We start from the raw sequence: 15797 nt of genomic DNA on the forward strand, positions 1-15797 counted from the left end.
TGATGTCAGAACAAAGGGGGTAATGGTGAGGGAACCTCACTGCCATAATGAGTTACTGTTGGTGTTACCTGTATTATGCATTTTAAAGCATTATAGGATAGCCATCTTCTCAAGTCTTGCAGGCTACAGCATAGTGTGTTTTTGGCAAGGCAGGTGATGAAAGTAAAGTCAGATTATTTTCTAAATATAACATACCATTATGGTTTAACTTGAAGCATGATGGGTGGAGAACACCTGGACACAACTAGCAATTTCATCATGAGTATCCTCTGGAAGTCTAGCTTTATTGTAAGTGCTAAGGTTGCTCACCTCAGCAAAGTCCCCTTTCCACCAAGAAGAGTATTTTAAATTTGTTTGTAGCTCTTGGAAATGTAGGCCAGCGGATTGTGAAAATCTTGAAGGATCTACATGTTCAATATCGGTATTGTTGAGGTAGGAGGAGATAGGGAAAAAATCCTCTATGATTGTGTTAAACCTTCTAGTGGTTAGATTTGTTTGTAAGTTAAAAATAAGGTCAAAAAGCTCCCTCAAACTGTCTTACTTCACCAGACTAGATAGTGATAGTCATGTATTCCTGGTTCAATATTACTGGTTTTTGGAGCTTTTGAGCTTATGACGTTTCCATCTGTAGTGGTTCTAAGGTGGAGTTTAGGCCAGACAAGTTAAATAGCAACCTTCGCCAACCTGGTGCCCTCCAGATGTTTTGGTCTAAACTCCCATCAGCTAAGCTGGCTGGAGCTGATGGGAGTTGTAGTCCAAAACATCTGAAGGGAACTAAGTTGATTAAAGCTTCACTAAATGCTTTCCCAAACAGAGAAATATGATGTAAGTGCTGGAAGATGGTCAGACTTTGATTTACCTTAGAAGGATGAGAGTCTCAGAGCTGGGATCAGCTACTTCAAATGGTTCTTTATGTGCCACTGGTGCAGGAATTGTTGCAGCCAGAGCAGTGGATGTGGCTGATGAGAGTTATAGCCCAAAGCATCTAGAGGACACCAGGTCGGTGAAGGCTGTTAGCAATAAATTACACTTGTGTTTTAAATATGTTCTTGATCCTTGCCAATTTTCCTGCTACTCCAATACAACAGACACATGTCCTGTTTCTTATAGGAAGTTCTCAGTAAAATGGCACAAATAATCAAGGAAGTTGAAGGCTTGGTGAATAACATGCTAACAGATGAATTACTGGATTGGAAGAGGAGGCAACAAATCGCCTGCATTGGAGGGCCTCTACACAGTGGGCTTGATCTGCTGCAAAACTGGTAAACTTTTAACTCCAGTTTCTGAGTGAAGTATAACAGGAAGTGGTGGTGGTGGTGCTACTTCTCCCCAGCTCAGAATCCCCAATAAAAGTTTCATCTTAGAGGTTAGAAAAGGTTATTGTTATGCAGCTTCTAAGCATACATGCATCTGCAGTGAAAGTAACTTTAGCAGGCACAATCTGTTGCAAATGGGCTCTTCAAAACAGCACAATGAAAGGAAGGGGGGGGAATGAATCATATAGATTATGTCACCCCAGCAAGCACTTTCATATCTGGGGAATCACTGTTAGGGTTTTAGTTAGATATGAAACCTCCATCACAAATACCTGACGGCATATATTCTAGCCTCAACAATTAGTACTTCACACTAGCTGCATTTGTATCTTGAGTATCAATTGATAGTTCTGCAAACTAAGCTAATATCAGTGATTTCCTCCCTAGCCCCACCCTGATACGTATAATACACATAAGAGGGCAGTTGAATTCCCACTCATTTTTCTGTTTTCTGTTTCTTTCACTCATCTTCTGTACCTATGCACTTACCTTCTGCTGCTTTGGAATATGTGCCACCTGACAATTTTATTTTTGCTACCCCTGCTCTTCTCTAGTGCTAGCTGTTTGTGATAGAACATCCATCTGGAAAAGCCCACAATAAAGTTTAAATTGCTAGTAACACAGTCATTTTTCACATTATCCTGTGTTTGTGTCTGAAAGTACAGTTGACTGAGAAACATAGCCCTTCCTAATGAGTACATGTGTGTTTGGGTACACAAGTTTGTCCCCATTTCTTGTTCACTTTTTACATTTTCTCCCCCCCCAAAGTTAAAAAAGTGCTTATAATCATCATTTAACAAAAACATGAAAAAAATTAATCTGAAGAGTTACAATTACAAAATGTCTGCAAAATTAATTACAAACTTGTATTCTTTTTTGAAAGGAATTAACCAAAGTGAAAAAGAAGAGGGGAAAGAGACAAGAATTTATAACTTAACCCTTTGACAATTGGATAAATTTAATTATTATTTAATTTTATCGTACTAAGCCAGACATCAAAACAATGTAAAACTGCAATATGTTTGAATTAACCCTAGATCCTTGCTATATTCGCTGAATGGCTGCCAGTTTGTTGCAAACTTAACTGACATAATGAATTATCTGATTATTGAAGCAAAGTCCCATATTTTCTCTCTCCATTAACAGTTGACATCACTGCTGATCTCCATTTTTTGCAAACATAATTCTTGCTGCTGACACCATTTATGATGCCAGTTCTTGATGTTCCACAGGAAAAACCACATTAAAAACACTGAGACCAATGACATCTTGTATCGTAACATGTCTGAAATTTGAGTCTTGATTGATTTCCATTTTTTGTCAACATACATTAACACCATATTTATTTGTTTATTTATTTATTTATTTATTTTATTTCATTTTTAAACCGCCCATAGCGAATAGCTCTCTGGGCGGTGTACAAAAGATTAAAAGTACAGAAATACAAAATATCACAATAAATAAACTGAAACAAAGAGATTTAAAATTGTAACATTAAACGCTTTAAAATGCCTGGGAGCATAGCCAGGTCTTAACCTGGCGCCGAAAAGATAGAAGCGTCGGCGCCAGGCGTATTTCTTCTTAAATATTTATTTAAATCATTTCTGTATCACTTTATATTTTTGAAAAAAATCTCGTAAGCAGTTTAACATATCTTCAAACAACATTGCAAAATAAAACATTACAATGAAAGTTAAATACAAAGAACAATAAAATCCATATATAAAGCAGCATAATTAATAGGAAAACAAAATATCTTAAAGATCAAAATTAAGCAAGTAAAAACCATATACAATAAGAAAAATTCCATGTATTGCAGCTTCATTAGTGACTAAGCAAAATAAGTTCTCAGGTCTAGGAGGTGGGAAGACTGCGTGTTCTGGACAGGGTTGCACTCATCTGGAAAGATGAAGTTCATAGCTTGGGGCTACTTATTGAGGTCTAGGTCACCTCAGTGACTAGAAGTGCCTATTTCCATCTCTGGCCAGTTCACCAGCTACAGTCCCTTTTTGGACAGAGATGACTTGATACAAGTACTTCAAACTCTGGTAACTTCCAAACTGGATTATTGCAATGCATTCTGTGTGGAGCTGCCCTTGAAGACTACTCAGAAATTTCAACTGGTCCAAAATGTAGCATCCAGATTACTGGCTGGTGTTGCCTTAAAACTCATATAGCCCCTGTTCTAAAACAGCTACATTGGTTGACAGTTCATTTCCAGGCCCAATTCAAGGTATTCATGTTAGCATTTAAAGCCATAAATGACATTACAGCAAATATTTGACATTCCACCTCTTTCCCTACTAGGGTTGCCAGGTCTCTGGGTTTTGCCTGGAGACTCCGGGATTTGGGGGTCCTTTCCAGGTCTCTGCATGAGTCACCCCAATCTCTGGACTCTTCGCTTTCATTTTTTTAAAAAAGTAAGTTTCTAGGTGGTCTGATTCAAGAGATATGCACCAAAAGGTCAGCTGCCGCCCCTCTGCAACGTCTGTTAGTACTGGCTGCTCTAATCCCCACCCTTTCATGTTTTTAACCAATAAATGAAGTCAGGGTTGTGATTTACAAGAGATTTGCTGACCTCCAGCTCGGTCAGAGAAGCTGCCAGACAGCAGGGTGAACGGTACACCAGCAGCAACTCTAGTTTACTGTCTCCTTGGCCCAGCACCAGGTGCAGGTCCTCACAGCCAGCTCCGAGACAGAGTGGTTTCCTGGTGACAGAGATGGAAGTTCTGTAGACCACAGCAACTCCTCCCCCCCCATCCTTGCAGCCTGTGCTGGTGTTACACTGAGTATTCAGGTGGTCAAAGCTGGGTCAGATCAACTGCTCCCAGCTCACCCACCCAGGTCTCGGTATGCACTCCAAATCCGCACCTTCATCCATGATCAAATCATGGATGAGTGTGGTCTTATTGTATACCGATCTGGCATTAAACAATAGCACACACAGGCCTGTAGGCACAGCAGATGAGCAATGAGAAACCCTTCCATGAGAAGAGTGGGTGCGAGGAACATGGCGTGGATAGCCTTGCCCTCGTCATCTATGGTAGTTCATCACCTGCCCATGGCTATACCTCCCTCTACCCATGATCACTGAAATTGGGGTGGCATCATCTATATTCTTCCTTACTAAGACTCCTCAAGATCCCAGCAACAAGATCCCATCAACAAAACCTACCTGAACCAATTATCCCAGTAGGCCTCTGCGAGAATTAGGAACAATCAGACCCACTCAGTATCTTTCACACAGGGCACATCTATTCCCCACTCTACATTTATTTATATATTTTACTTACAGCATTTATATACCACTTTACTGTAAAAAAAACCTCAAAGTGGATTACAGAAGGAATTAAAACAATAAAATTATTGGCAAAAACAGTTAAAGACAGGTATTTAAAAACATTCAAAATAATAAAATTAACAATGAGTTAAAAACAGATAAAAAGCATAATAGCTTCTACATGCCTGGGTACACTTGCCTAAACAAAAAATGCTTTTAGCAGGTGTCAGAATGAGTACAATGAAGGCGCCTGCCTGATGTCAGTAGGCAGGGAGTTCCAAAGTGTAGGTGCTGCCAGACTAAAGGATCCATTTTACCATGTGGCACCTGTAACATGGAAAGCACACCTTGAACTTGGCCTGGTATCAAACTGATAACCAGTACAGATTTCAGAGCAGAGGTATTATGTGCTGACAGGGTCTCGCTCATGTCAGTAATCATGCTGCAGAATTCTGCCCTAACTGTAGCCCCCATGTCATGCTGTGCTGCATAGGGATTTCTGTGACCTTGGCTGACTATCCGCCAGTTTTTTTTAGTTTTGGTTTTTGCTTAGGAACCATGACTGGTTGTGGGATGCTGAGTTTTCTGCCTTACTTGTAGGAATCTTGTTGTGCTTGATATAGTATTGGATTTAGTAAAACATCACTGTCTTTTGTTTTTCTGTTTGCATTTCATTTACCTCTGACTTCACTCCCTTATATCCATAGAAGCAACAACAGTGGTTCCGTAGTAGTGGTAAAAAAGAATTCGCAATGTGGGAAATACGGTTTCAACTGCTGTTGTTCCTAAGCTACTGCCTGTGAAGGCAGACCAAACCATGTGTTTTTTCTCTCTGTCAATTATTACTCACTGGAATTGGATTGGCTGTTAAAGTGAGTTTATAGCAACCCACATGGCAGGTAGGAAAGAATAGAGAATATTCTTAACTCTTAGTCATTTCTGAAACCTCTCTCTGCAGTGACAGGTCAAGTCTGTAAAGAAGTTTGGAGCAGCCATGTTAAAAAGCAGGCAGGGCATTCCAGACAGGGGGTTGTCAACCCTGCTTGGATATGGATGTCTTTGCAGATGATCCCTAGTTAAGCCTCACCAACAGTACAATCCTAATCTACTCAGAAGTAAATCCTGTTGAGTTCTGTGGGGCTTAGTCCCTTAGTAAGCGTGTTTAGAATTGCGGTCTTCAGGAGCATCCATCTTCACTCCTTGGTGCTCCCATCTAACATCTCTACAACACTAGGCTCTCTTCTTCCTACAGTGGTTTTCTGGTGACTGGCCTGACCTGGGGGCACTTAAACCCTTCTTGCCAGAAACAAGTAGGCTAGATTAAATGTTCCCTACCAGGCTCCCTAAGCAGGTGAGAAGGAATGATCCCATCACTTCAGCTGGACCTGGGAACACCCTTATTTAGCTAAGATTTGTATCTTAATTTCTAATCAGAGATTATTTTGTTTGTTTGAGTGGTATGCTCCAAGCAACTGTGGTTAATGTGTCGTGCATAATGACTAGGGCCTGCCCCATGACATCGTTAGTTCCTGCCACTGAAATCTCAGGGTTTGGGATGCTTTTGACCTGGCAACCCTATTCCTTACAGCAGAGCTTGGAAAAGTTACTTTTTTGAACTACAACTCCCATCAGCCCAATCCAGTGGCCATGCTGGCTGGGGCTGATGGGAGTTGTAGTTCAAAAAAGTAACTTTTCCAAGCTCTGCCTTACAGATCCTGTCAGGTGTTAAGATCAGCAGAGAAGCCCTCTTTGCAGTTCCACTACCCTCATAAGTTTTGTGTGGGTGTGGCCTGGGAGAAGGCATTCTGTGTGGTAGTCCTAAAGTTGTGGAAAACCCTCCTCACAGATGTGCGTCAGGCATCTTCACTGTACAATTTTCAGCAAATGCTGATGATACACCTCACCCAAGATGTGTTTTTTCACTATTTGCGTGACTGTAATTTGTTTTAACTACTTTTTATACTGAACTTTATATTGTTGTAACCCACAGCGGGACCTGCTGCTAAAGGGAGGGTAATAAATATTATTATTATTATCATTATTATTATCATCATCATCATCATCATTATTAGAGAATAATAATAATAATTTAAAATAATAAAATTGTTCTAAAACAACTAAAAAGCAAATCATATACAAATCAAAACGTAACATCAAAATGCACCATAACAGTATATATCATCATGAAAATCTAATAAATATTATCACAAAGAAACACACATAATAATCACCAAAATCATGCACATACATGTTCGCATTACACAAAACACACAATCCCTGCATACAGAGCCACTCAGTAACCACATACAGAAAAACAGATCAGTTGAATAAAAACAATCTAGTAGCAGCAGGAAAACTCCCTTATTCCTTTGTATCCCATCTCTCATCTGGGATAATACAGGCAGCTTCTCTTTGCCTCAAGGGACTAAGTCCTCCTCCACTAACAGGCTCTCACCCTGTGGGCTCTCACCCACAAACCTCACAATGCTAGCCACCTCACAGGTAGCAGGCTAGTCAGTCAAATAAACAATAAAAATCTGCCTGACGTAACAATAATTCCCCATAAGCAAAACAGGGTTTGTGCCCTCTTATGGTTCTTTATCTTGAAACTGGATTTGGACCAAACAGCCCTTCCGATAGAGGATGCCTTCAAAATAGAGGACTGCTCTCTGTAAAGTAGGACACCTTACATGGAGTACCTGCTTTGAATGCAGAAGGTCCCAGGTTCAATCTCCAGGTAGGGCTGAGAGAGACCCATTGTCAGTATAGACGATACAGAGCTAGATGGACCAATTGTTTGACTTGGGATATGGCAGCTTCCTATGTTAAATGTTCTGACAGGCAAAAGGCTGCTCTGCAAGTTCTTAGGGTGGGACTTAAGGACATTTGATTTTCTGAATTGTGCCTATGACAAAGCATAGGGTTAACACAGATTTCATATGTAGAGAAAAATTATTGATTCTATAATTTACCTTACAAAGAATGTTCCCTTCAGGATTGAATTCAGTCAGTGTGTGTGAGAGAGAGTGTAACCTGAACCTTTCTTTGTGTCTGTTTAGTTTCACACTGATGGCAGAGAGTCTTTTTCAAATAAAAAGACAACTGGAGAAACTGGATGAGCTTTTGCTTAAGCTCACATATGAGGGAGACCCCATTCCACTGCAAAGACCTCACTTGTTGGAAAGAGTAAATTTTTTGCTTTACAGCCTCTTCCAAAGGTACATAAGCTATTTTACATTTTAAGTGTAATTTGACTGAAAGATATATTAACAGTATATAGCTCCAGTCATGAAAATGCTTCATGTGTACAAGAAATGTCTGAAAAGTCAGATGGATATTCCATTCCATGTTGAAAAACTGGTCTTCAGATGAAAGAATCTTGCTTATGCTTTATCATCACACTAGGTGTGTTCATGCATAGTATTAATGAAGATCTTTTTGTATTAGTTCATTTATAGTGGAGAGACAGCCCTGTATGCCAACCCATCCTCAGAGGCCTTTGGTTCTTAAAACTTTAATACAGTTCACTGTCAAACTTAGGTGAGTAAATTATATCATTTGCGATTTACTTGATTTGCCTAATGACTAATGTCTCTTCTAAACTTTTCATGTGCAATGGGTCAAATTCCTTTCACCTGCTACATATTAAATCTGCCACTGGTTTTTATGTTGAAAAAACAATTTGTTAGATGGAGCAGTTAAATAGAAAAAAAGGACAAACACCTAAGGACACAGATTGATTGCTGTCTTGAAGACTCAGGCCAATATCTATCACAGTGGCTTTCAAATGATCACCGTTGTAGTGTAATTGCCTAATTTGCCTGCCCTTGATTTTCATAAAAACTGTTATAAGACAGCTAATTTCCTAGGCAATTATTTTCCCCTAGTGGCATTATTTGCTATGAGATACATGAAAATAAAGTTTTCATTTTTTATTTCCTAGGCTGCTTATTAAATTACCAGAGCTGAACTACCAGATCAAAGTGAAAGCTACTATTGACAAGTAGGTAACTTAGAAAAAAAATTCCACAATTTCTTCAGACCATGAATAACATTTGGGGTGATATTTAACCAGGTCATCGTCAGAGTAGACCCACTGAAATGAATGAACTTAAGAGTTCACTGGGTCTGCTCTGACTATGATTTAGTTGACTATTGCTTCATGTTAATTTCCCATTTACTTCTTGAGAATTTGAGGTACCATGATTAAATCCACCTTACCTACCAAAATATGAAGGGTTGCAACTGTTATTTCAAATGACCAGAACACTTTCCTTCTCTCATTTTAACCAATTTGTATTTTTCCTATTATTGCCAGCTTCCATAATCTTACTGCTATTATAATATAGTATAATATGAATGTAACAATAGCATAAACTATTGGAATCTTTCTAGATTAGAGCCATCTTTAACATTTGCTCCTGTTAAAAGATGCTGCATCAGTAAATACACAATCAGCCATTTTATATATATTTGAAATATCCAAGTACGCTCACTTCAGGGGATTTCAGTAGTAGCTCAGATTCTGCCAGTATTCCTTGTACGACAGCTAGGCTGCATTTGTACACCAAATGGGTGATGGGAATGAGCCTGCAATTTCTTCTCCTTTGAGGCTGTGAGGAGGAGATAAGCATTGACTTCCTATTTTGATTAACTACAGGCTAGTGTTACAGCTGAACCCTGACTTTCATAAACAACAGTGTGAAGTTAGCTTATTTCAAAGAAACCATAATTTAGATTAACCACAGTTTGTCAACTTCAGATCACATGGTAAGCAGGATTTAATGTGAAATGGAAGTGAAAGCTTCCAAACTTCTTGTGGTTGTACCTGACCGACCGAGTAAGCCTAGGGGAAGCTAGGCTTCTTCCTATCACAATAAACCAGTTTGTCATGACATCCAAATGTGGCCACACTGTGCTATAGAAGCCAAATGATGTGCCTGGTTCAAATATCATCTATTCCTTGAACTCATTAGGTGGCGTAAGGCGAGCGACTCTTTCTCAGCCTCAGCCTATCATCTGTGATATGGGGATAATGCTAACATACTTTTCAGGGATGTGTAAGGATTACAGTGAGATGTCTGTTGTGAGGCAAGAGTTGATCACAGGCAAGACTTGGTGAAAGGCAAGGCCAGGATCAGGGTGGAGGCAGGGTGGGGCAGGGCTCAGGCTGCACTTTAGGAGCAGAGCTCTGATCTTGCTTCAGTAACCGTCAGACTTGAGACTGAGCCCTATATAGCAACAGCAGCTGTTGCATTCCTGTTGCTAACCTCACCCTTGCTATACAGTGTGTTTTCGGTTAAAGGACCCCAGCCTGCTCCATCAGTCTTCTAGTGTGACAGAGTAGGGGAGTCTCTGGTCTCACTGGGGTCTTCATGATGGAGGTCTCTGAGGTCTGAGGATGGCAACATTACATCCTAGGGCTGGAGGAGTTTTAGCACCATAGAATCATCTGGTGGAAGTTCGTCTTGGTCTCCTTTCCCTTCTGCTTCAGAGTCCTCCTGAACCTCATTCCCTGGAGAAGAGGAATCCCATTTCAGGGTCATGACAAAGTTATGGGAAGCACTTTGAACAATCTAAAGTGTTGTAAAAATAACAATGCTTAGTATTTATATAACAGTTTTCAACCTTTTTGCACCTGTATTGATTGCCACAGCCACTCTAACCTGCATGTAAGTTAAGTATTTTCTTCACAGACCAAGCCTAGCACCATGTTTACTCTAGAGGAGGTCTCATATATTTCAGTAGGGCTTATCTCCAAGTAAGTAGGCTGAGGATTGCAGCCATGCAGCTTAATCCTATGCAAATTTCTTTCTCATTGAAATTATTGGGATATATTCCTATGTAAGTGTGCCTAGGATCATAACTTTAATCACTGTGGAGTGAGGTGCATGATTCAGATGGTTTAAGTGGACATGGGGTAATGCAACCTCCTCCCTCTTTTGTGGGAAACCACGGTTTGCTGTTGCATCTGAACCAACTAACTATGGCTTGCTTTTGCCTGAGGAACCAGAATTGCAAATTACAGTCAAACCATAGTTTGAATTGTGAGTTGGATCACAAGCACAAACTGTAGTTTCCTGTTTCAACTGTAATGGCAAACTACAGTTCTTTGTGAAAGGGAGATAACTGATAGATTTTAATAAGAGGTAAGCAGGTGAATAAAACATCAGGACCCTACTCTTTCTGTAATAGGATGATTCCTTTTCATGTCACAGGGTGATGTAGTATGAGTTGCCTTGTTGGAAGGAATGAGGGAGAGAGTCTGTTCTTACTTCAACCAATCTGGTTCTTTTTTTTTTGTTAAATGTGTGGTTTTAAATGTGTTCTATAAATGTTGTGATCCACTTTGAGGACTCCATTCAAAAAGCAAGATATAAATCTAATTTTAAAAAATCAGACAGTGAGGAGGAAACACATAAGCCCAAAGATTGCTCTAGTAACACAAAACCATGGTTTAGTGTTTCCTGGGAACTTAGCCATGGTGCTACTAAAATCATACAATAGATTTCTCTAAAACAGATGCAAGGACGGAAGGCTAAAGAGGAAATTCAGCTGCAATTCCAACTGCTCTCTTCTAGAATTTTTCTAGGGAGCCTCTCAACTGTGTAATTGACTTTTTAAACCAGGGATGTGGAACTTGTGGCCCTTCAAATGTTGGATTACAACTACCATCAACTCAGACCATTGGCCAGCTGGAGCTGATGCAAGTTGGAGTCCAGCAATATCTGGAGGATCACAAATTTCTTCCTTTTGTGTCAAACATGAAGATACCATGGCCTGGATCCTTAGATCTAGTGAGCATAACTCTGTTCCTGGTACTTTCCTGGTAACAGAATGGGGCAGGCAGTTATTTACCAATTCTTCTGACCCTCCCCCAATCTGTTCCAGAGGACTGGAGACCTTCTAGAACAGTATGGAGGTGGCATGGGGGGTTCAGGAAGAAGAGAGAACTGGCAAAAATTGCTTCCTGCCCCCTTCACTCAGCATGAGGCTGTTCTGTGAATAGAAGCCTTTCTGTTCACAGAAGTACATGTGAGGGTCCAAGCCTGTATCCTTTCAAAGTTCATTTTCTAATCAAACTTGTTTATCTTTGGATGTAGCATGGAATTTAAGAAGAGCCCTGCTGAATTAGTCCAAAGGTTCATCTAGTCCAACATCCTTTTCTCACAGTGGCCATCCACGTGCCTATGGGAAGCCCGCAAGCAGGATTTGACTGCGACTGCACTCTTCCCACTTGCAGGTCCCACCACCTGGTATACAGAAGCATACTGCCTCCAACAATGGAAGCAGTACATAGTCATTGTGGCTAGTAGCCACGGATAGCCTTATCCAACATGAAAATGGTTGGACACCTGGTTTTAAAAGCATCCACTTGTAGATCTGTATAGACTGATCTTTTTTTAAAAGTTATGAAAGGAATTCACAACATGCCTTGTCATACAGCTATTGAACAACTTACATGGAATCTACTGCTTTTCAGCATCCCCAAGCAAGCAGCCATCCTTCCCTAGAAGGGAGAAAATGGAAATTCTGGTTTTGCCTGTGAATGTTGTACTTCTTGAGGTAAGGAGGACAGCTAGCTTCCCTTTGTAATTCTGACTCCTCCCCTTCACCTGCTTACAGAATCTGTCTTTTCAGTGGCCATGTTTGCATATAATGATAAACCAGACTTTCTGCCATGGGTTGTTGAATGAGCAGTGTGCTAGTACAGCTTTTCCCAACCTTTGGGCCCTCAGATGTTGCTGGACTACAACTCTCATCAGTCCAAGCCAGCATGGCCGATGGTCAGGAATTATTGGAACTGTAGTCCAGCAACATCTGGGGACCCAAAGGTTGGAAAAGGCTGTGCTAGTGCGCGCTGCATGATCACTTCTGCTTTGCTCCTCCCCAGGCACGTGGGAGAAACAAACTAGGTAGTTACAATAAAGCTTGGCGTCCTGTTATATCCAAACCAAGGGTTGTGGTTTGTTGAGATCAGCAAGCCAACAAAAAATAGTTGGTTATGGCTGTTTAGGAATCATGGCTTGGTATAGAGGAACAAACCATAATCCTTAGCTGATTCAGACATAATAGAAAGCCTTGGCTTCCTAGTTTGTTCATCCCACTTGTACCAGGAAAAGAGTGAAGCAGGAGTGAGTGGGCACTGTGCACCAAATGCTGCTCATTCACATGATAAGCTAGAAAGTCTGGCTTATTGTTATGCAAAAACATGGCCAGTATGTTACTGGCACAAGTTCAGGAGCAGCTGCAGTTGGTCCTTGGCCTTCCTTCTCCGTCCTTCTGCTGTTTGTTCTAAGTTCGGAATACCTTTGAGATTGGATATTATATCTGAGGACTGAGGGCAGAGGCCCTCCTGCTCCTCATTCAGAGTCTGTCTTCCTGGCCCCAGAGAAAGGACCTTCCCCATGCTTTCTGTCCTCCTGCTCTCAAGGAGAACAGAAATTCATAAGTAAGACCAGAATTTCTGTTTTTATTTAAGTACGAGATTTTTGAAATGTTCTTATTTTGTTTCATTTGGTATCGAGCAGCGGCTAAAATAGAGGTCTAAAGACTGGGGGGGAAGCAAACAAGCAACTGACAAAGTTACACTGACTCGTATCTTGCAATGGGATTGCTCACTAGTATAGGTGGTGATTGCAGCATCAACTCCACAGCGGCGTTGAGCATGAAGAACTTTCCACATCTCTGAACATGCATCGTTTCCCATAACAAAACTGGGCAGTTTTGGTTGTAGTTTTATTTGGGTTCTTTATTGTGTGAACTGCAAACTTAAGGAAGTGAGCAGTACATCCTGAACTGAAACGGAAAAGCAGTGTCCTTTGAAATTCATCACTAACACATCATCTTAGATTTTGCACAGCAAGCTGATGTTTTGACTGGATTTATGCTTTGATTGGATTTTTTATTCCAAAATAGTGGAATATTTTAAAAGTTGCAATAAATTATTGAATAAATATCCTTTCTCAGCTTAACATTGATCCTGGATTTGAACCAGCTTGGGGCCAAACAATTCACATGAGAAAACAAGTTGTTGTAATGGCATGGAGATTTGTATTAGGTATTCAGGCCTCTTTAGCAAGTGTGGTTTTCAGCCATGTGGTAGTTAGCAACTATCAAAATATTGGTCACTGTTATATAGCAGGAGTCGTCAGAGATTGCTTCTTGTCATCCTTGAGCAAATATCTTAAAATGACAACAAAGATTAAGGATGCTAAAATACAAGGAGGCAAGAAAAGGGTGGGAGGATCCTTAGAGTGACATATCAGATCTTGAAATGATACTAGATGTCTGGATGTATAAACTCACTCATACCAGGTTCAAGGTCCTTGTATTAATTTACAAAGCCCTGAACTACTTAGGTGCAGACCACTTGAACCTTTATATCCCAGCTTGATCACTGAGATCATCTGGTCATCCCGCAAGTTGGCGAGGCTCATTTAAGATCAACACAACATTGAGCCTTCAGTATCATCGGCCCAGTTCTCTGGAATGCTCTGCCAACAGAGATTCAGCAGGTGCCTTCTGTTTTAACTTTTAACTCCTGCTGAGAACCTTTCTGTTCGGCCAGGCGTATGCAGGCAGTTAAGAAGATACTCTTTTCACAACAGTTGACCTTGGTATATTTAATGTTTTTATTCTATGGTTGTTGGACTTTTTTTAATGTGTTGTAAACAGCTTTGATGTTTTTAACGAAATAGCAGTAAGCATTCTTATAAAAAAATTAATAAATAATACTAAATGCTGATTCTAATGTTGGACACAAAAAGAGCAACTTTTTGAAGAAATTCTATGAATGCATCCAGTTGGTAAAAGCTGCAGCAATAGTAGTAATCTCTGGATGGCAGGATGGAATCTATGCAAATTATTTCTATTGTATCTGTGAAATAAACACTGCATGAATGCCAAATGTGCCACTGCTCTTGATTTCCTTTTAGTTCTCAATTTGCAGATGTATTGTGAACAAGCTCAGAAATATCAAAAGCATGAGTAAATCTTTGTCTCCTTTAAATGCATTATTTAGTTAAGCCTTCTGTGTGTATGAAGACTTACATAATAAATTCTCTTGGGTTTTCTTGTCGTTTTATCCTAGGAATGCATCTATTGTAAGGTAAGAAAATTTAAATGGTGACACTTCTACAATGAACACATATTGTTCCATATTATTTTGTCTGCTGCTATGTACCTTACTGGGATGTGTCTTCTAGCAATCGCAGATTTGTTCTTTGTGGCACGCATGTGAAAGCAATGAACATGGATGAATCTGCAAATGGGAGTTTTTCTGTGGAATTTCGACATTTGGTAAGACAATGCTTCATTAATTATGTTTAGTAGAAATTAGTAGAAATTGGAGAAAGAGTTGCTGTCTTCTCAGTGCTTAGGCATGTGACTCTGGCATCAGTTCTACATTGGTAGATCCCTCTGAACTCAGGACGATTTAAAGAGGAGCTATATCGTCATGCCTGCTCCCACTAAAGTCAATGATCTGTTGAAATTTAACAAGTGCAAAGTTCTACACCTAGGACTGGAAACAAAGCCCTGTGAGGCCAAGGCTCCAGCCTATCAAGATCACTTTGAATTTTTGTTTCTGTCCTCCAGGGTATTAGCTATCCCTCCCAATTTTGTATCATTTGCAAATTTGATAAGCATTCCCTGCATCTCCTCATCCAAGTCATTAATAAAAATGTTGAAGAGCACTGGGCCCAGCACTGGGTACTGAAGATCTGCAGTACCCCATTTGTTACCTACCTCTAGTTTGAGAAGGAACCGTTGATAAACGTTCTTTGAGTACAAGTCTGTAGCCAACTCTGGATCAACCTGAACGTTGTTCTATCCGGTCCACATTTAGCTAGCTTGCTAATCAGAATATCATGGAGCACTTTGTCAAAAGCTTTCTTGAAGTCAAGATATATTATGGCCACAGCATTCCCACAGTTTACCAGGGAGGTTACCTAAGGACAACATTAGCCTTCCTCCAATCATCTGGCACTTCACCCATCTTCCACAATTTCACAAATATAATAGACAGTGTTTCTGAGAGTTCTTCAGCCAGTTCCTTCAATACTCTAGGGTGCAGTTTATCAGGCCCTGGAGATTTGAAGTCATTCAAAGTAATTAGGTATTCCTTGACCATTTGTCTATCAGTCTCAAGCTGCAATCCTGCTCCTTCAACTTTACTTCACTTTTCCAAGGAGGGTCAT

At 40.2% G+C, this 15797-nt stretch overlaps 1 protein-coding gene across 4 annotated transcripts in view; it reads left to right on the forward strand.

Annotated features, from left to right (window-relative positions):
• The window catches only part of STAT4 (signal transducer and activator of transcription 4), an 83747-nt gene that overhangs the window by 30056 nt on the left and 37894 nt on the right, over positions 1 to 15797 (forward strand). For all 4 annotated transcript variants that reach the window (XM_061608192.1, XM_061608191.1, XM_061608193.1 and 1 more), the window contains 6 exons: positions 1111 to 1262; positions 7656 to 7814; positions 8044 to 8136; positions 8540 to 8599; positions 14690 to 14707; positions 14805 to 14898. In XM_061608192.1, the coding sequence (XP_061464176.1) occupies positions 1111 to 1262; positions 7656 to 7814; positions 8044 to 8136; positions 8540 to 8599; positions 14690 to 14707; positions 14805 to 14898 (576 nt within the window). The remainder of the gene's footprint in view (positions 1 to 1110; positions 1263 to 7655; positions 7815 to 8043; positions 8137 to 8539; positions 8600 to 14689; positions 14708 to 14804; positions 14899 to 15797) is intronic.

The sequence above is a fragment of the Rhineura floridana genome, chromosome 2, assembly GCF_030035675.1.
Source record: "Rhineura floridana isolate rRhiFlo1 chromosome 2, rRhiFlo1.hap2, whole genome shotgun sequence".
Classification (NCBI taxonomy): Eukaryota; Metazoa; Chordata; class Lepidosauria; order Squamata; family Rhineuridae; genus Rhineura; species Rhineura floridana.